The sequence below is a fragment of the Podarcis cretensis genome (genome assembly GCF_951804945.1).
Source record: "Podarcis cretensis genome assembly, chromosome: 1".
In the NCBI taxonomy this organism is placed as follows: domain Eukaryota; kingdom Metazoa; phylum Chordata; class Lepidosauria; order Squamata; family Lacertidae; genus Podarcis; species Podarcis cretensis.
This window is the reverse complement of record NC_137170.1, coordinates 88,421,894-88,442,279: the sequence shown is the minus strand read 5'-3', so window position 1 is coordinate 88,442,279 and position 20,386 is coordinate 88,421,894. Positions and strand designations below refer to the sequence as shown.

General features: G+C 45.7%; 1 protein-coding gene across 2 annotated transcripts; it reads left to right on the top strand.

Moving 5' to 3' along the window:
- Positions 1-21: 21 nt before the first annotated feature.
- Positions 22-19,352, top strand: STK36 (serine/threonine kinase 36). Of its 2 annotated transcripts, none has more exons than XM_079968577.1 (27): positions 22-211; positions 1,018-1,132; positions 1,360-1,500; positions 2,045-2,122; positions 3,117-3,247; positions 3,334-3,583; positions 4,426-4,519; positions 4,640-4,809; positions 4,905-5,101; positions 5,723-5,837; positions 5,942-6,085; positions 7,008-7,187; positions 8,003-8,100; positions 8,442-8,547; positions 9,053-9,194; positions 9,860-9,972; positions 10,083-10,187; positions 10,361-10,456; positions 10,928-11,022; positions 11,802-11,865; positions 12,339-12,449; positions 12,587-12,661; positions 13,904-14,075; positions 14,320-14,467; positions 15,754-15,913; positions 16,377-17,120; positions 18,474-19,352. In XM_079968577.1, exons 2-27 carry the CDS (start codon positions 1,049-1,051, stop codon positions 18,618-18,620), a joined length of 3,960 nt encoding a protein of 1,319 aa, XP_079824703.1. In that variant the 5' UTR covers positions 22-211; positions 1,018-1,048; the 3' UTR covers positions 18,621-19,352. The 2 variants fall into 2 exon arrangements, with proteins under 2 accessions (XP_079824703.1, XP_079824702.1); XM_079968576.1 differs by having other exon boundaries at positions 22-265.
- The last annotated feature ends 1,034 nt before the right edge of the window (positions 19,353-20,386 follow it).

Genomic DNA, 20,386 nt, shown 5'->3' with positions numbered 1-20,386 from the left:
CCGCCCTACTCTCGAGCCGCCGGGTTCCAACGGCCCCCGCCGGGGCTCAGCGCTGCAAAGGCTTTGTCAGACGGGGCGGGTGGGACGTGGGTGCTTCTGTCCTTCCTCTGGAGGAGGCTGAGGCGAAGGAGCCGGTGTCGGGCTGCAGCGCACAGCCCGACCTTGTGTGCATTTCTCTGCCCCATTTCACTTTTGCGGAGCTTACTCCTAAGTAAGTGGGCGTAGGATCGTCGCCTTAGGAGGCTCTTCAAGACGCCGTGGCCGGGTGAGGACTTTATACAGTATAGCAAAAGGGATTCGGAGAGTTGTGCAGGCAAGAATATGGCTAAAAAGACTGTGTGTGTTGATGGACTCCTGATGGGCACTTTGGACCAGGGGTGCCTTAACTTTTTTCTTGGGAAGCATTAAAAACATGCCTTGCATTGGCTTCTTTTTCGGTGAAGGTGCTTGCTCAAATTAATTTTGTTATGAGACTGTCGCTGAAATATTTGGATGGTCATGGATGGCTCTGTTATATCCTAATGTCCTGGAACTTGCATGCTTTATTGGTGGCTAAGCAAATGGTTTTACAGCATTGCAAGGACTTGATATCTCCTCCAATAGCTCCTTGGTTGGAGAGATTTCTTGTCATGCATCTCATGCATTTTGCCTGGAGGTGCAAAAAGCACAACTATTCTGAGATCTGGGACCCCTCTTTGGAGCTGTTTGCCTGATATGTATGTAATATTGGCTTTGCCAGAGTCTATTTCCCTTTCCCCAACCTTTTCTGACTGCTTCGCTCCCTTTTTTCTTTTTGATTCTTGGTTTTGACCACACATGCATGATTTGTATGCTTATTTTGCATTTTTCTGTTGTGAACAGCCTTGGGATCTTCAGATGAAGGGAGGTATACAAATATAATAAATAATAATGATAACTTTGCAAAATGGTATTGTGAATTGACATGCTTTGCCATTGTGCTTACATTTTTCATTTACTATTTGTGATTAGCTTAATCTCTTGTCTCTGCCCTTTCAGATTAATACCCACCCCTCCCCACATTCCCATCATGGAGAAGTATCATGTCTTGGAGATGATTGGCGAAGGCTCTTTTGGAAGAGTGTACAAGGGGCGTCGCAAATACAGTGCACAGGTAAGAGCACAAGGGAACAGGGCAGAGTGCACAAGGGAACGGGGATGGACCTCATCAACAGGCAAGAGAGTTAATTTAGGGAGATTTGTTTCCAAAGATTGCTATATAAGAAGTCTGCTCCTGAGCCTGCAGTGGTCATTGTTTCACAATGAGTTTTTCAGGGACAGAGGGGAAAGTAGTGTATGACACATTTCCAGCCTTTTAAAATAATAATTATTTTTTGGCAGGTGGTGGCCTTGAAGTTTATCCCTAAAGTGGGTCGCTCACAGAAAGAGCTGAAGAATTTGCAGCGAGAGATTGAGATCATGAGGGGGCTTCATCATCCCAACATTGTCCAGATGCTTGACAGTTTTGAGACTGATAAAGAGGTAAAGGACTTGCTGGGAGTCCTTTTTAAGTGTGGGAGGTGAAGAAGAAAATGGTGTCTTCCTGGCTTTGTGGAAAGTCCCCCAAGAAGCAGAAAGGCCTGAAAACGGCTACATTTTGTTTGATGAAGTTTAGGTTATATGGTGTTCTCCAGATGTCCCAATGAGTACCTAGGAGGAGTGAACTAAAATTTAGCCATTTTGGTAACAGCTATCTAAATTACACATCTTGTCTGTAGAAGTGTGGATTGCCACATCAAGCCTATTGGTTCATGAGGCTGCATCAGGTAATTAGCCTGCCAAGACCTATCAGCAGAATGACATTATCCAAAGAATGTCCCAACACACTTAGAGTTTGGAGCTCTTCATAGGGACCTTCATCAAATAAAAATGTGTTGGTAGCTGCTGCACACTCTTCTTTTGATGGTGGTTTCCTGTTGGCTTCAAACAGTACAGAGAGCTTAGTCATACTGTCATTCCCTACTCACAAGTGTCCCACCTTTGAAAATGTTCTCATTGGCATTCTGGTCTTGTTTATCTCCTTTAGGTTGTAGTAGTGACAGATTATGCTGAAGGGGAGCTTTTTCAGATCCTTGAGGATGATGGGAACTTGCCTGAGGAGCAGGTAACTATGACGCGAAGAGTAAGTGGGGATTCAGTGTGATGAATGACTCCAGGAATGGGAGAGTAGCTGGAGTCTGGGTAGGTGTCAGTCTCTGCTAGGCCATAAACCCTCCAGCTGTGTACTTTGACATGAACCTGTTACATCTCCTGGAATAGTGACTGAGGTGCTTACAAGACAGTCCCAATCTTTAAAAAGATGATCTGAGAAACTAGAGACCCATCCCTCTGAATTTGATACCAGGGATGATATTAGAACAGATTAAATCAAGGAAAGGTTTAAGGAAGTTGGTACTGTACGTCTTTTTGTTTATTAAGTTTTTAACCAGTTTATATATTGCTCAAACTGGAATATCAAAAGTGGTGTATGGTACAATATAAAAACACAATAAACCATAAAACATTACAAACTCAGTATAAAATTCACCATGATTAGTAATAAGAAGATAGGAAGCTGCCTTGAGTCAAACCATTAGTCCATCTAGCACAGTTACGTCTGCTTTGACTGGCAATGACTCTCCAGTGTTTTAGACAAGGGACATTGCCACCCCTATCTAGAGATGCTGAGGATTGAACCTGGGACCTTCTGTATGCAAAGCTCTACCACTGAGTTACAGCCCTTATTCTAAATAAATAAGAATATCTGGAGTCACACTTCAAGTGATGCCTGAGTGAACATATGTGTTTTGAACTAGCGTTGAATCGGGAGAAGAGAAGTCTAGCAGCAGATGGACATGATTGCAGTCTTCAAATACCTGAAGGGTACATAGAAGAGTGGAAATGCTTGCTCTCTGCTGCCCGCAAGGATAAAAATAGATCTAAGTGTCTTAGGATAATACAAGTAGATTTCTGTGTGTTGGGGAAGGACTTGTGATTCACAATTGAGGGGCATCGGTGAAGATAACAAAAAGGAATGGAAGTTTTATGCTGGAGATGTGGAGCATCCCTACAGGATTAAATGGGCTTTGCAAAGTATCAGGGTTGTCATTTTCTTTCAGGTGCAAGATATTGCCTCTCAGTTGGTCTCGGCGCTCTATTATCTGCATTCCCACCGAATCTTGCACCGTGACATGAAACCCCAAAACATCCTTCTTGGGAAAGGAGGAGTGATCAAGCTCTGTGACTTTGGGTAGGTACGTTAAGAACTGATCTCCCCAACCAATCTCTGGTCTCATTACTGAAAGGTCTCAGTTGTCTTCTTTCTTTCCTGGGAAGGTTTGCCCGTGCAATGAGTATTCACACCATGGTGCTGACATCTATAAAAGGCACTCCACTGTATATGGCGCCTGAGCTAGTGGAAGAGAAACCCTACGACCACACAGCTGACCTCTGGTCAGTGGGATGCATTCTGTATGAGCTGTGTGTGGGGACACCACCCTTCTACACCAACAGCATCTTCCAGTTGGTGAGCTTGATCATCAAGGACCCCATCAAGTGGCCAAAAAATATAAGCCCCAACTTCAAGGTAACTGTACTTAAATGCCTTCCCAACTCCATCCAATGATCTCAGGGCAGGTTTAGATGCATTGCTTCTTTAGTCTCATTTTATCCACACACAAGAGCCCTGTAAGGTAGATTGCCCTGCTAAGGGCCATAAGAGATATATTTTGCTCTAGAAGCTTATACTTTTGGGTTTCCCATGACTCAAATTCAGCTATCTGTATCTCTGGCATTACACTGTATGTATCTGTGGTTTGAGTTTGTTCTCTCCTTGGAAGCTTGAACGCCTTAGATTTTGTTCACTCATGCCACTTGGCCTCTTTCACACTGTTGTTGTGTATGTCTGAAAGGTAGAAATACAGATTTTAAGTGCATTCTCCAATCCTTATCCTACCCCACTGCCTGTGGGGATTAGACTGGGATAAGAGTGTACTTGCTAAGGCAGGGATGCCCCCCCCCCAATGATTTTGACTGCATCAGCCACAGCCAGTTTGGCCAGTGGTTAGGGTAATGTTGTCTACAATGTCTGAAGGACACCACATTGCTACCTTGTACCAAAGAATGTAGTTCTGTGTGCAAACATGTTTAGGTGGTATTGGGGCCACCAGGTTTCTTTCTTAAGACAGAATATGCAGCCATGTTTGCAAGACTTTTTTCAGTAATCTTCAGAGCTAGAAACTTAAAAATGAAAAAAATGGGAACATTCTGGAAAATGTGCTTTTTGTATGCATGGATTGAATAGACTCTTCCCACAGCGACCAAGGAATTTCATTGACTCCAAGGTTTTCCTTGTAAAATTAGCAGCTGGGGTTATAGACTATAAGTAGTGTGAGGACGTGCAAGTGACCATCTCTCATTACTGTGTAGAGCTTCTTGCAAGGCCTGTTGATGAAAGACCCTCGGCAGCGCCTGTCCTGGCCAGAGCTACTCTATCACCCCTTCATTGCAGGGCGGGTCACTGGTGAGTACCAGCTGCCATGCTTACTTGCAATTTCCCCCCATCTGGCTCCTGCATCTGCCTTTCCTTACAGAGCCCAATTCAAGCAAGCCCAGTCACCGACATGGACCTTCTCTTTTGCAGTGATTGATGACACAGCGGATCAAGGCATTACCAACCCTTTCACCAGCAAACTACCTCCTGAACTGCAGGCCCTGAAAGAGCAGCAGACACACTCGCTGGCCCCTCACAGTGGCCAGTCAAAGATCTTGAGGAAAGCACGGCAGAAGATGGCCCAGGAGGCTCGGAGAAAGGTGAGAGGCGGGTAGTACCATTGCTGGCAAGGCGACTTACGGTATGGTGGGGTGCAGTCCATTAGAATCATCCTGTGTTGCTTGACTTCTTACAGGAGATGGGGAAATCCAGGGTTTTGTTTAAGGAAGAAACCCCCAAGGGGGTCCAGAGCCACACACGCAAAGCCTGCCTTGCTCAGACAGATCCCAGAGAAGCGAATCGGGCAGCTCCTGGCACTGGAGAACAAAGGCACCCTAGCCTTGGAGGAAAGGGAATGGAGTGGGAGCAAAAGGAATCTTCCCCCACACCTCGGTGAGAAGAAGGAGTTGAAATGCGTTTATTTTGTTGAGAATGTGGTATATGATACACGTGCAAGGGAAGTGTGGATCTAAAGCTGGCAGTACCAGACACCACACAGAATCAGAGTAAGGTCCAGATCTTTTACTGCTGTAGAAGTAATAGGCTCAGCAAAACAGCTCTGGACAAAGTTATACATAGAAATGTAAGTTCCAGCTTGCAGGACTTTCAGATAGAGATACTGTTGCTCTAAGTAATACCAAATGACCAAGACAACACTGGAATCAACTAAATTAGCTGACATATATATGTCCCAGATTCTGCCAGCCTAGAAGTTCAAAAGCATACCATTGTGAGTAGATAAATAGGTATCACTGTGGTAGGAAGGTAAATGGCATTTCTGTTCTCTCTGGCACTCTTCACGGTGTCCCGTTGCCACATGACCTGGAAAGCTGTTTGTGGACAAACACCAGCTCCCTCGGCCTGAAAGCGAGATGAGTGCTGCACTTCATAGTCACCTTTGACTGGACTTAACTGTCCAGGGGTCCTTTACAAGAGAAAACCAAAGCTGGGGTGAGAACATTTCATTGTTGTGTAGCCCGCCTTCAGCCTCTCATCCCTCTTCTTCATGGACAGAGAGAATCGGATCACACAGGATTACGAGCGGGAATTCCCAGAGCTGAGGCCAGAAAGTGGCAGAGCAGAAGCACGAGGCAGACGCAGCATTGACACTGTGGATCTGGAGACTGAGGTGAGTGCATGGCCAGGTACCACAGTCATTTGCATAGTTGCAAGGAAGTACTTTCTTGGCTTTCTGATGGTGGTGGTCCTCACTGACTTACTCTTGCCTCTTAGGAGTTGGATAGCGATGAGGAGTGGCAGCACTTGATAGATGCCACAGATCCTTCCCATGTGCAGCTGAGTGCCCCACTGAGCCTTCTGGGAGACCCTGCTTTTGTGCAGCGCATCCATGCCCGACTCAAGGATTCTGGTCGGCAGGTGAGTTGTAGGGAAGGGCTAAAAACACACACACACACACACACACACACACACACACACACACACGTTATGTTTGCTGTATGCTGGGTATGTCCTTCAGAAGCTAAGCGAGATTTCCTACAGAGAGAAGAGGAAAGAAACTGGTGGAAACACTCTTTCCTTGTTGAATTCCTTTGGTAGTTTTGGCCTTTCAGCTAGTACATGATGAGCCACATACATAGAGACTAGGGACAGCTTGGAAAGATGGAGACTCTTAAGAATTGACAGGGTATAAGGTAAAGGTACCCCTGCCCGTACGGGCCAGTCGTGTCCGACTCTAGGGTTGCACGCTCATCTCGCTCAAGAGGCCGGGAGCCAGCACTGTCCAGAGACACTTCCGGGTCACGTGGCCAGCGTGACGAAGCTGCAACTGGCGAGCCAGCACCAGTGCCGCACACAGAAACGCCGTTTACCTTCCCGCTATAAAGCGGTACCTATTTATCTACTTGCACTTAGGGGTGCTTTTGAACTGCTAGGTGGGCAGGAGCTGGGACCAAACGACGGGAGCTCACCCCGCCACGGGGATTCGAACCGCCGACCTTGCGATCAGCAAGTCCTAGGCACTGAGGTTTTACCCACAGCGCCACCCGCGTCCCTGACAGGGTATAGAGGTCTTATAAAAATGTGTGGATCCTAGAAAGGAAGCTGGGCATGTCATTAACTCTTTAGTTGGGAGCAACATCTCATGGATGAATTTTGGGATGCCAAGAGTGTGCTGTGATGCTGTTGAAGACAGAGTGACTGTGGAATCAGTAGTTTGTATGGTGTTTCTAGAGCACTTTAGGCATTGGTGTGGGGAAGGTCTCTGTTTCTGCCATGACTCTTGCCCTGTATGGGGAAGAGTTGTATGTCCTATGTACATTTACCCCTTTTCCTTATACAGGTGCTGGAGGGAATGCTGGAGGGAGCTTCCCATCTTCGCCCTGCCCTCCATGTTATTGGCAACTTGTTAGGTACCCGCTGTGACACGGAGCTGTTGTACAACTTCTGCAGTGACACAGGATTATCCCACTTCCTTGTGGAGCTAGCGGGAAGTATCCTGGAGAGTATCAACATCAAGCAGGTAGAGAAGAGGCATTCGCCAAAACAGGGGGTAGACAACGTGGTGCCCTCCAGATGCTTTGGACTACAACTCCCTCCCTCCCAGCATGGTCAATGGTCAGGGATGATGACCACATTATCTGGAGGACACCATGTCGGGTACTTGCATTTTGAAGAGTTAAAGCATCTAGGTGTATAGCAGGCTGTTATTTGGACCTTTTTCTTATTGGACTATAATCCAAACTAAGCATATAGTATTTGGATTTTTTTAAAAAAAGAAGGTTCATTATGTAAAAGTATTTAACAAGGTTAAAAGCACTGTTAGAGTGTTCTGCAGAATCTGGGATATTTTGACAAGAATCATAAGCAGCTCGGAAGAAGAGGAGGTATGAATGGCGGACAAGGGACTAGGAACCGAGGGCTTGGCTGAGTAACTTTATCACCTGATTGCTTGAAACCTCCAGGGTGTCTGACCTTACCACAGCTGATACCAGCATCTTTAACATATATGTGGATAACTCTGGGAACTAAAAACATTTATTGGTGAGATTATTTAAAAGCCTCATTCTTTGATTCCAAATTTTGTGCCGCATGGAGTTTACACTGTAATGGAAAACAGTCTTTCCTCTACAGATTCTGTGCATCTGTACAAAGGTTAAATTTGGCACAGAATTCAGCCCACTTTACTCAGAACTCTGTTAGTTTCCTCCTCCTCCTCCCATTCTTCTTACCTTGGCAGATGATTCCGGTAATTCTTGATTACTGGTTCTTTCTATGGGGCACCCAACCAGTTGGAATCCAGCCCCAAGAACACATACCTCTCTCTCTATCCCACAGCAGCCCTGGTATATCACCCTACTGATAGACTTAATCACTGTCCTGTCAGCCTACTTTGCCAGTGATTTCAACCGACAGCAGAGTGGAAAGAAGCAAAGGTAAGACACTTTCATGGCAGATGAAATATGAAGGTGAATTATTCTATGTTGTCGGCAGTATAGGAGTAGGCAAAATTAAAGCACAGTGTGCATGAATACAGTAAATACCAAAAAGAAGCAGTTTCATTCCACACTCTGATGCCTTGTGCCAGTATTTAGTCTGAGAACTGGAAATGGCATATAATGTCCCTTGTTACCTGCCATCATACAGGTTCTGAGCATTACACAATTATACAGTACTGGCCAAAGAAAAAGGGAATCTGAGTGCCTGTGTTGAGCTCACTGCCATGTTTCAAGGCTAAGCTTCTATGTCAAACCTATAAACACAGATACTTCTCTAGTTTGCAGGCATTCCACAGTTCTGCCAGTCGCTTCCTTGCTCTCTTACCTGCACTGCTGGTTCAGCCCACAGACCAAGAGAGCAAGCTGCGAGAACAAAGCCTGATGGTAAGGGTCCCTTTGAAGCCTCCTATCTCCTGGTCTACTCATCTCCATCTTGTCTCAGTCTCTCTCCTTCTCCCTTCAGCATCCTTTTAATGTTCAATGCTCAATTTAATTTCATTAAATTTAATTTAAGGGAAACTATATTAAATTTAATTCAGTTTTCTTCTCAATTTAATGTTCACTTCTCCCTGCCTACCCCTGGAACCTGTGTGTTTTAAGGCTTGGGACAGAAATCGGTTCCAACCCAGAGTTTGACTTTTTCAAAGATGAGGAGCAGCTATTGTTCCTACATCCCAAAATATATAACATATTTGTAGTACATTCATTTCTATGCCCTCTTTTGTCTTTGGCTACATACAGCATAGCATATGGCTTCTGGAAGGTTGCCCAGAAGGGAATGCGGGCCTCAGGTTGAAAAAGTCTCCCCACTCTTGCTCTAGGCTCCCCACAACTCCCAGACCTATACTATCCTCACTGCAACAGCATCCCTTGTCTCTTATCCTTACAGTGCTTCACCCACTTGTGTGAGAGCATGGATTGTGCCTGCCCATCCATCTCCATTCCCTTTTACACCAGCTTGTTTGAGGAGCATCACCGCCTTCTGGAAATGCTCTGCCGCGGGGCTAGCTGTAAGCAGCCAGCTCAGGAAGGTAACAAATGCTGTGGAGAATGTGCCCATCTGACTGCATTTTGGGATAATGCAAAATGGCTCCTGATTCCAGACTAAACATCTGAAAGAACTTTCCGACAGTAGGAGCTGTTCAACAGTGGAGTGGTCTCTCTTGGGAGGTTGTGGACTCTCCTTCCTTTGAGGTTTTTAAGCAGAGGTTGGATGGTCATCTGTCATGGATGCTTTAGTTGATATTCCTGTATTGCAGGGGGTTGGACTAGATGAACCTTGGGGTCCCTTCCAACTCTACAATTCTATGAGAACAGGCCTTTTCAGTGGTGGCTGCCTAATTATGGAATGCTCTGCCCAGAGAGGCAAGCCTAGAGTCATCTCTATTTTTATGCACCAGGCAAAAATGTTTCTTTTACCCAGGCTTTTCACTCTTAATTTGATGGTTTAAAGGTAGGATGGATGTAGTAGACCTCCCTTTTATATAGAGGATGCATTTTTAGGTTTTTATTCTGTTTTAGTTTTAATATTTGTATTATTCTTGTAAGTTGCGTTGGGTCCACTTTGAGCAAAAAAGTGACAAATAAAAGTAGACAATAATAGATGTCGTCACTATAAGTGGCATTTCTGTTCCACTTCCAGTTGGTGTATTTAACATTACTTGGTGTATTCTGTTTGCTCCCCAACCCCCACCAGTGTTCCCCAAAGAAGCAAAGGCAGTGCAAGAGTGGAGTGCCTCTACTGCAGCCTTAGCTGCATCCTGCGGCATCCCAGGAGGGCACAGCAGATGTCATAAGGCCAAAAAGCAGGTGGGAGTTTTATTGGCATTTATGTTTCTGAGAGGTTGGCTATATAGCTCCCTCAAGTGGTGGAAACTGATAATGGTGTTAGCACTGAAGGCAAGGGATTTCCATTGCAGATCTCTCAGCAAGTAGCCCAGAAGCTCATTGAGAAAGAGAATGACCTGCTGCCAAGTCTTCTCTCAGGAATTGAGCGCTCTGCCTCTTCTCTCAATGGGATGAAGGTAACGCGTCTCCCCATGTTCCTTTTGCTTCTCTGGGAGTCGGGGAATTGGTGCCCAGGGCATCTTATCCTTGGAGGCAACATGCCTTGATCCATTCCCTTTTCCCCCCTCACTTGGGAAAAAAGTGATGATGCCTCGGTGGTCTGACCTTGCTTTGCATTTCCATCACCCAGGTCTTGTATGCCTGTTGCCATGTCAGTCTGACTTTGTGCCATCGCTTAGCAACTCCAGAAAGACTGAGTTCCCTGATTTGTGCCCTGCAAGGCAAGGTATTTTTTTTTATTCTGAAACTGCAAAGAGAACTGCCTCATCATGAGCACATGCAAAGTCTCAGCCCTAAGAAGGTGGGGTGGGGGAGAAAGGAAGCTGCCTCTTACCAGGTCAAACTATTTTTCCATCTGATATTGTCCACTCTGACTGGAAGTGTCTTTCCCTGATCTCGATCAGGGGGTCTTTCTCGTCAACCTACTCCCTGATCCTTTTTTAACCGGAGATGCTGGGGTTTGAGAGTTAATGAGCAAGGAACTGGAAACTGCATCAGGGAAAGGATGGTGTGGAAACAGGAAAGGCGTTCCAACATGATTGGCATGGGCAGGGGAGGGGCACTGAGATGAGCATGGTTTTAGAGCAAAACATTGTGAGAGGAACATTGGATAGCTTCTCTTAGGAGTGGATATGGGATGGAAAGGTGATGGTTTGTGGGGCCAGTGTTTCAGGACTGAGCCTTGTCTCTTTGAAAGGTCCCACTGACTGAAGTGGCACAAGTACAGGCAGCTGAAGCCTCATTGAGACTCTTCTCCCTCCTGCTCCTCCAGCTACAGATCCTCCCACCTCAGTAAGTATTGTTGCTTTGGCACCGTTCATATTCTTGCCTTGACTGCTTGGGAACAAGGGAAAAGGCTCGCAGGGACTTAACTTAAGTGGTGTGGATTGACAAGAAGTGCATTGGCAAGAAGTAAGGAGAGTCAGTGCTAAAATAGGGAGGCACTTGACAAAAAAGGGAAACTGATCTGCAGTTCTCCGGAAATGTCCAACACAACCCTGGTTTTGAGGGATATGCCCCATCGCAAAACGTGCCAGTCCAAGAGATGTTTTGCAGGAAGATGTGCAATGGTGCTTCACTGTGCTCTGTAAGCAGATACATCCCTCCCACTTCACTCTTTTAATGTTTGATGTAGCTGCCCTAAACTCAGGAGCAACTTGCCCAGAGTGGGGCCCAGTAGCAATAGCCTCCCAGCTATTTACACAGAGTATACATAAGGAGAGAGCTGGCATCTGTTAAGGACTAGACTTCTGGTGACTGTAAGCTGTGTCGAACTGATGGTTTCTTAGTCTGAAGCAGAAACTACCCAGCAGTGAGCAACAATGCTGCCAAGAAGTTTTCTTGATGTTTAGAAAATGAAATTACTGGTTTTTAGGATTCCACTGAATCTGCTACATGACATAACCACATTTTTTGAGCCACAGTGCAGCCCCAGCCTTAGTTTTTGGCTGCCGTTCCTTTTCCAGGCACACACTTAAGTGTCTGGCAAGTATTGCTAGCTTTAAAGATGAGGGCCTTGGCATTTGTTGCTTCATCCTTCTAATGCTGCTATTTCTTTGATTGTGGTTTAGGTCTGAAATAGTGCTGAAGGAAGCCGTGGCCCTTTTCAACCATGCAACAGCTACCTCTGTTCTAGTGAGTAATCTCTACTCCGGGGTAGAGTTTAGAACTGTCTATATAGATTCTTTTACCCCATATGTGTAATCTGATTGTCAGTAGCCCCAGCTGTAGGTTTGTACTCACGAGAAACTCTTCCACACTGCACCCAATGGCGAGTGATGGATTCTCACTAAGGTCAAGGAAAGGACCAAACAGTTATCTTCCCTCACACAGTTGGAGGTATTGTAGACAGAGCTTCACAAGCTGTGAAAAAGAGGTATCCCACTGTTCCCACAAATGTGTACTAGATACTTCTGGACTGCAAAGAAATGGTCTGCCTGTTACCCTGTCATACCAGAGGTATCGGAGTTGGACTTCTGTAGACTATGAAGGAGAAAGCAGCATTGCCATTCCTGCGGGGAGTCTAATAACTAGATTTGCATCCAGTTCAAGTAAAGAAGGCATTCTGGCCATTCCTGCACACAGAGAGGTCTCTCTGTCTTATGCAGAGTGCTGCAGGATTGCTGCTGACACACTTCATTCAAAATGGTGCTGCTGTGATGATCAGGCAAGAGGAAGCCATGGCCATTATAGCTACTGTATTCACAGAACCTGCGGAGGTAAGAAATCAGCTCCAGACAGACAGGGGCAAATCAGGACACATAGGCCACTGGCTGTGTCATGCTTGTCATGCCATATAGTGGTTGACTTTGAGGTCACTGTCTCAGGTCTAGTCCTTTCTCTTGGTGTCTTTCAGCTCTGCCTGCCACCTCCCATGGGAGCTGGCTTCTATGATGGGCTCCTGCTCTTGATGCTGCAGCTATTAAGCCAGGTATGACTTCATGCCCCACCAAGCAGCTTCCTTGCATTCTCTAGAGCAGCACTGGCCAACCTGGTGACCTCCAGATGTTGCTAGATTGTAGCTCCCATCAGCCCCAGCCAGCATGTGGTCCAACAGACAGTTATGGTCTAACATCTGGGGGCACCTAGTTGGCAAAGGCTGCTCAAGAGGATGTACACAAATGATCCAGGAGGTATTAGGGAAAGTATTTACTGTTAGGTGAAGCAGAATGGGGTAGGGTAAGAAATGGCTTGCTTAATTCTGCCAAGGCCATGTGTAGCCCCTCAGCTCTTGGCAGTAGGGAACTGGCTCTCATCCAGGTGCTGTCCTGTCTGTTCATGGACTTCCTTGGAGGTTGCCCTATCCACAACTGGAAGGGCCACTTTGGGTCAAAGGACGGAGCAGCTTTCCCCAACCTGGCATCCTCAATGTTTTGGGCCACAATTGCCATCACCCCAACCATCTTCTAATCTACACTTAACTGGGGCTGATGGGAGGTGGAGTTCCAAACATCTGGAGGGCACCAGGTTGGCTAACACTGAGATAGAGAAAGACAGCACAGTCTAGAACTGGACCTAAACAACTCAGTTTGCTAACATAGTTATACAGATATGATAATTTCCAAGCATATTTTCTGGCTAGGTGGCTCAGTTCTTTCTATAGAATTTGAAAGTTTAAAAAAATACTGATGAGGACATTGCACTATATATACAATTTGCTGTGTATGTATATTTGTGTGCGTGAAGAAACTCCAGCCAAATTCTCACCTATAGCCACCTGCATATTACCACATTGTTTTCCCCCTCTTATGGACTAGAAGTTTGCTTCCACCCAATTAAAATATATTATGATAGCTAAAATGTAATAAAAGCAGAGTCTTAGGATTCTGCAGGACTGGCCCCGTTCCATCTTTGAAAATATATGTTACAGTTGGTGGCGATGAAGACCTTAAATTCCCTAGCAAAATGGGGAGGGCAGTTAAGTCTCTGCCCTTTCTGGGCATATCAGCTGAGTTATGTGCAGCAATTCCTCTTAGTGGACGCCCAGCTTCCTGCTTTTTAGATACAGGTGGGAAGAGAGGTCCAGTCAGAAAGGGTTTAGGTCTGTCAGGCTACAGAGGGAGCATCCACGGAATTAAGGTGTCTCTGATGAGCCAAATCCCTGAGCTGCAATGCAGAATAGGGTGTTTAGGCTCCCATCTCACTGCTTTGGGGCTTGTTCCTCTTCTGTCAGGGAGATGCAGGAGTAGTGCGGGAGTTTGCTACCTCCGAACTCTGGGGCATCGTGTGGCATCGCTTTGCCATGGTGCTCCACTTGACTTCTCAGGAGCCAGTGATGGAAGGAGACACCCCGAGAGCTGGCCAGCAGGCACCAGAGCCATACTGGAACCTCATCTCACCACAAGGTACAAAGTGGCTTTCCTTTAGTAAGAACCACCCCAAATTGCCTCTTGGGCGTCTCCTCTTGCTATTTACGTGTCAGAAGACAGAGCTGAGGAGGTTCGTCTTGGTGAGGCTGTATATAAGGATTCTCACAGTCTTTCCATGGTGCCAGGCCTGGTTCTGGCAGTCACCTCTCCGATTGGGAAAGGCAAGGGGACATTGAATAGGTGGCTAAGGGGCTTCTCACTCGTACTTTCCCTGCTGTAGGAACCTTGCTCTTCCTGAGCTTAGCCCTCTTCATCTTCACACGAGAGCCTCACCAGTGCCTTCTCCACCTGGGCCAGCCCAATGGGGTCATGATGGCAACCCTGAGCAAGCTGCTTGAACCTGACTTCCTGACTTACTTGGCACAAACGTGAGTGATAAATCCGAGGCTGAGCTATAGAAGGAAGTAAACTAAATGCTGCTAGAGTGGGACAAGGGCAGGGGGCTGCTGCATAGAAACATACTTGTCATTTACCCAAACACAGCACAGCAATACAGTCTCCCCCAACCCTGATTTTGGTCTAGCTCCTCCCCTTCTTACCAACTTCCATTTTCAGCAAGAAAGCTGCCCCAAGACGCAGAAGTGGATGATATGCAACCTTCTGTGTCCCTATGTTCAATCTCAGGAATGTTCCAGATACATGCAGCTGAATCTGGCTTTCTAACAACCTTTGTTTTTATATTAAAGATGAAGTTTTTAGGATTATACTTGTCCATAAAGGTTTTTATTGAGCCGGCCATTGGATTAGATTAGATTAGATTAGATTAGATTAGATTAGATTAGAAAGAGGCACTAGTTGTGCTCTGCATATCTCCCAAACTCTCCTCAGTTTCAGCTTCTTATTACAGCATCCCTATGTAAACCTTTATTCCTTGCCCTTTTCCAAACTTCACCAATGTATTTGATTCCTAATTCCAAAAATTACAGTCAAAATAAGGTGTGCACATTAAGCCTATTTCTGCTTTGGTATAACACAAAAAAGATAAAGGATCCCTGACAGTTAAGTTCAGTCGCAAATGACTCTGGGGTTGCGGCGCTCATCTCACTTTAGTGGCCGAGGGAGCCAACAGTTTTTCTGGGTCATGTGGCCAGCATGACTAAGCCGCTTCTGGCAAAACCAGAGCAGCACATGGAAACACTGTTTACCTTCCCGCCGGAGTGGTACCTATGTATCTACTTGCACTTTGATGTGCTTTCGAACTGTTAGGTTGGCAGGAGCTGGGACCAAGCAATGGGAGCTCACCTCATTGCGGGGATTCGAACCACCGGCCTTCTGATCAGCAAGCCCTAGGCTCAGTGGTTTAGACCACAGCACCACCCGTGTCCCGCTTGGTGTAACATAGCTATAAAAGAGCATATTTGCTTCTTTTATAAAAAACAGTGATTTGGCTCAGAGCAATTAACTTTTTGTTCAAGACATCCCTTAAAACCAGCATGTAATGGTTGAAGGCCAGGGCAGGGCAGATGGAATATAGAATGTTGTCTTATACCAAGTTAGACTATTAGTCTACCTCATTTTCATTTATTGTCTACACTTGACAGATAAGAGGCTCTCCAGGGTTTCAGACCGGAGTCTGGAGCTTACTATTGCAGCCCAAATATACTTACAGCTGGAAGTTAACACCTCACTTTGACAGCTTTCTTCCCTCTTCCAGGCAGATGCAAGAGGATGGTGACCCAGAGCTGGTATCAGCTGTTGTGCTCCAAATTTGCCAGCTGTTCTGTTTCCCCTTTGCTCTGGACATGGACCCTGAAACTTTAGAGCTTATTACAACAGGTCTAAGGGACTCTGAAATCCCTGCACGGTTACTCCAGGTAAACCTTTTCTCATGTTGGTCGTCTAAGCACTAGATGCAGACTCTGCCTTAGCCAGACCAGTTGCTCTGCTCCACACAAAGCAATGCCTTTTATCCTGATTCATGGTGGTTGTGCTTATGTGGATGCACTCAAAAAACTGCTTTTCATAAAACAAGGCACCAAATGCCTTTTTTGAAGGGGGTTGTAGGCTGGGGAAGGGATGGAAATGCCAGTCTCATAAAGACATAAGGGAATTTTTACCCTTTATGGGAAACATTTTTAAAATGATAAAGGTTCAGAGTTATCTCCAACAAAGTTGTCCAGTTTGTGGAAAGACTACAAATAGATTTTGTGGCTAGGGTGAGGAAAGTAAGTTCCATAGCATAAGCAGAAGTCTTTGCACAAACAGAACTTTGTTGGTGCCAACTTCATACTGGTATGCACACTTTGAGACACTATTCTGCTTTTGCTTTCTTTGTAGGCCTGCATTCACCACCTTCCCTTCTCAGAGACAGAGTTGCCATTGAGTCTCCTGTGCCACTTGGTGCTGAGCGACGAGGGAGTCATTGAGCAGGTGGTGGGGGTGGCTGCCTCAAAGCATGCTGTTGCCTTCTTGTCTGCCATTTTGCTATCAGACCAAGTAGCCCTTACTGCAGACTTGCTCTCTCTGCTCACCCACATAGCTCGGGCCAGTCCAGCTCACTTGCCTTTCCTACAGAGACTCCTATGTGGTTCAGACTCTGCTTCCCAACCACTGAGCCACCTGCTGTGCCACCAAGAATGCCCAGTTCGTGCCAAAACTTGCAGCCTTTTGGGGAACTTGCTGCGCCACAGACAGGGGTTTCCTCAGGTTCTGCAGGACCAGATTGGGCTGCTGGAACATCTGCTGGAATGCCTTTCGGATGAGGACGAACATGTGCGACGCTCAGCCAGCTTTGCTGTTGGCAATGCAGCCTACCAGGCTGGCCCTCTTACTCCAGCCCTCAGCAAAGCAGTCCCTTGGGTTGTTCAGCTCCTGAGTGATCCGCAAGCCAAGACCCGCTGTAATGCGGCTTCAGCACTGGGCAACTTGGGCCGCCAGTCGGTGGAACTGGAAGATTTGCTGATCCAGAGCAGGGTACCTGGTCGTCTATTGGATGTGGCCTGCCATGATTCGCAACCAGCTGTGCAAGAGGCAGCACTCATTGCTCTTCGATCTATTGGCCAGCAGCCCAGGATCCACCAGGTATTAGTTCAGCAACTGTGGAGGGAAAAGACTTGGCGAGCTGAGGGCAGGCCCTAATAAACCAGCAGTCAGATTTATTGTGCTTCAGTTAATTCCTGACAATGCATAACGGAAGCCTTATTGCAAGGTTACCTGCCGTGGTTGTTGAGGATAATGAAGCTTTGCTTGCTGGTCAAGAATTGAGGTTTGTACATTGGGGCAAAAAAGGAAAATGACATTGGTAGGTTCTTGTTGGTGGGGGGCTTGAGAGTTCATTGCTGCTATTAGCTGCCATATTCTCTTGACCCTTCCTTTCTATGAGAGAAGCACTTTACAAACAGTCAGTGTGTGATAGCTGACTTGCTTTGTCATCTTAATTAGCAGTTATCAATATAACTCAACCTGTTCCATTCTTTCAAAAACAGTTGCACATAAGTGAGCTCCAAACTATCACACCACTGGATTCTCAAGGAATAGATGTTTTTTCCATGATAACTTTCTGTTGGTTCCAAGTGTCCCTGAGCTTATATTAGGTCATCCAACAGTAGATCTCATTCTTCCTTTACCTAGTTACAATCATCACTTTTTATGTGTAAGGGTGGTATCCAATGCACTTGCTCTGTTAGTGCAAGGATTGGCATTTGTGCAATGGAACTTTCCTTGATTCTTGTGCACCTCACACCTTCCCCAAATTTGCTTTGGATGGCTGTGGAAGCCCCTTAACAGATTTAGAGGGTTTGCAGGGAGGAAGGGGAGTTACTTTGCACAGCCAAAAGGCCTTGCACTGACAGTACACTGAATACAACCCTAAGTTGCTAGTCCCCTTTCTATGAAAACATGACTGTGCTCCCCAAGAATCATAGAATTGTAAAGTCGGAAGGGTTCCTGAGGGTCATCTAGCCCAACTCCCTACAATGCAGGAATCTCAACTAGATCATATGTGACAAGTGGCCATCCAACCTCCGTTTAACAACTTCCAAGGAAGGAGAGTCCAACACCTCTCATGGGAGTCTGTTCGTTCCACTATTGAACAGCTCTGTCAGAATGACATCTTTCTCAGTACCAGACATTGAAGATACACGCTCTCTATAGAATCCTATTGCTGTGTTATTCACATTGAGGGAGTTACCATAATTACTCAAAAGGGGGCCTTGTTTTCAGTCCCATCCCCAACATAACATATTCCTCAATCAGCTGTGCATTACTTGCAGTAGATGGAAATCCCAACACAGTGTCCTGATAATGCGGAAGTGATGTTGGAGGCAGGATTAAAAACACAGGCCCTCTCTAAGTAATTGTGCTAATGCCCTACATAGCTTAGCACAATAGGCTATGCCAGGGCACAACATATATCTGTCCCAATCTCCTTTCCAGGTGCTGGTGTCACTCGGAGCAAGTGAAAAGTTGGAAGCACTTTCATGTAACAAACCTCAGACTAGTGCCTACAGCAGCCCACGGCCCTCATCATCAAGGCATTGTAAGAAATTGATCCACCTCCTGCAGCCTGCACACAGTGCCTGAGAATTCAAGAGGGTTCCAATGTGCTCTTCCTTCCAAACACCAGGTTTTGAGAACCATGGAGCTGAAATATGATTGCAGCTACTGTCTTGGAGTGGCCTTCGATATGCCAAAATGTCAAGAGCGTGCTAGTCTTTCTAGCTGAAGTTGGAAATAGTTGGAAGTAGAACTCTGTTTTACATCATCTGAACAGAGGTGCCACAGTCGGCTGTTCAGATCCATTCACCATTTTCTTGCTATGAACCATCCACGGAAAAAGCCAAGCTGCTGTGTTCTCCTACCTAAACAAGACGTGTAGCTCATGTGTAGCAAAAACCTTAGCTCAGTGCACTCTACATTAAGTGCCTTGGGATACTGGTCTTTCATGAAGTTGTTTTTTCTTTTTTTCTGAGAATTTCTTCCTTTCCCCTTGAAGAATAAGAGTGGACAGCCACAAGTCACCAAGCATCGCTACTTAAAAGCAGAAAAGAGAACAGTGGCATCGCTGGCCAGAATAAAGTAGTACCTCTTTTGCTTTGACTTTTGCAGGTTAAGTTGTGGGTCAGAAGGCAGGAAGCATTTTCAGTTTTTGATAGGAGTTATAGTATCCCCCCTGGAGCCTCTGATCAACTGTAATGGATTGCATGCATTATTTGTTTCAGTATTTCTTTGACTAGGACCCTGACCCAGTTGGTCTCTTGTTTTTTTTTATATTTAATAGTGTGCTTTTGTAATAAAACCTGGTTTGTTTTCTCACATGTTCCTCCATATGGATGTAGCCTAGAGGCAATTGGTGGAAGAGAGTTGAATCCCACCCAAAGGTCTTAAAAAATAAGTTGTGGGTGCAGAATGGCATCCATTCATGCAACAGGACTCCCTCTTCCCCTAAAATTTGTGCTAGAGGATTGGGGACCTCATTTCATGCATACCTACACCACTAAGTGCTACACTGAATTACACCCTAAGCCAAAAACACACTTAGATGCAGAAAATATATGAACATTTTGCCACATAATCTACCTAACTTGAAACATTTGTTACAAAATTGAACATGAAAAATTATCTTCCATATTTGTGTTGGAAATTAGTGGGGGAATGTACAAATGAAAAAAGTAAGGTTGCAATTCTAAACACATTCAGCTGTAAACAAGCTATGCTGAACATTGTAGGGCTTACTTCTGCATAAATGTGGATATGTGAGCCATAATCTTACACTCAAATAAAAGCAGGCTTTTGTGAGAGCTACTGTATCACGCAGTGTGTCTGAGATAAGAAAACTCAGGCTCGGGCCCGAAATGCAGTCCACCAAGCCTCACTATCTAATCCTTAGGACTCTTCTTAGCAGCCCCGCTTGAGTGTTTTTGCCTGGCTGAAATGTGTCCTAGCATTGTGATAATGCCCTTTGCTTGCCTGGATGTAGGATAGAAAGAACCTACAGTTCAAAGTTAAAATTTACAATCACCAGCACTGTGGTCCTTGGAAGCCTGCCTGAAGGGAATGCAGTCCATGGGCTGAAAACCATATATGCTGAAGAACCCAATGCACCTGTAGTAAACTAATTTTGCAAGCTTAGCACCATTTGTTTGGAAAGTCCATCTTTGCTGTGCATGGGGGCTGAACTCCGGGGACATAGAATCAAAAGCAGCTAAACTGGATTAATCATCTTGCTTTGAGAATCTAGCAGAAAAGGAAGCTGAACTGACAACGGTTTCCACATTGCATGGAAAAACTTAGGTTAGATGAGTTAGGAGAGTTATAGCTGTATCTCTATTCCTTTAATTTACTCAGCT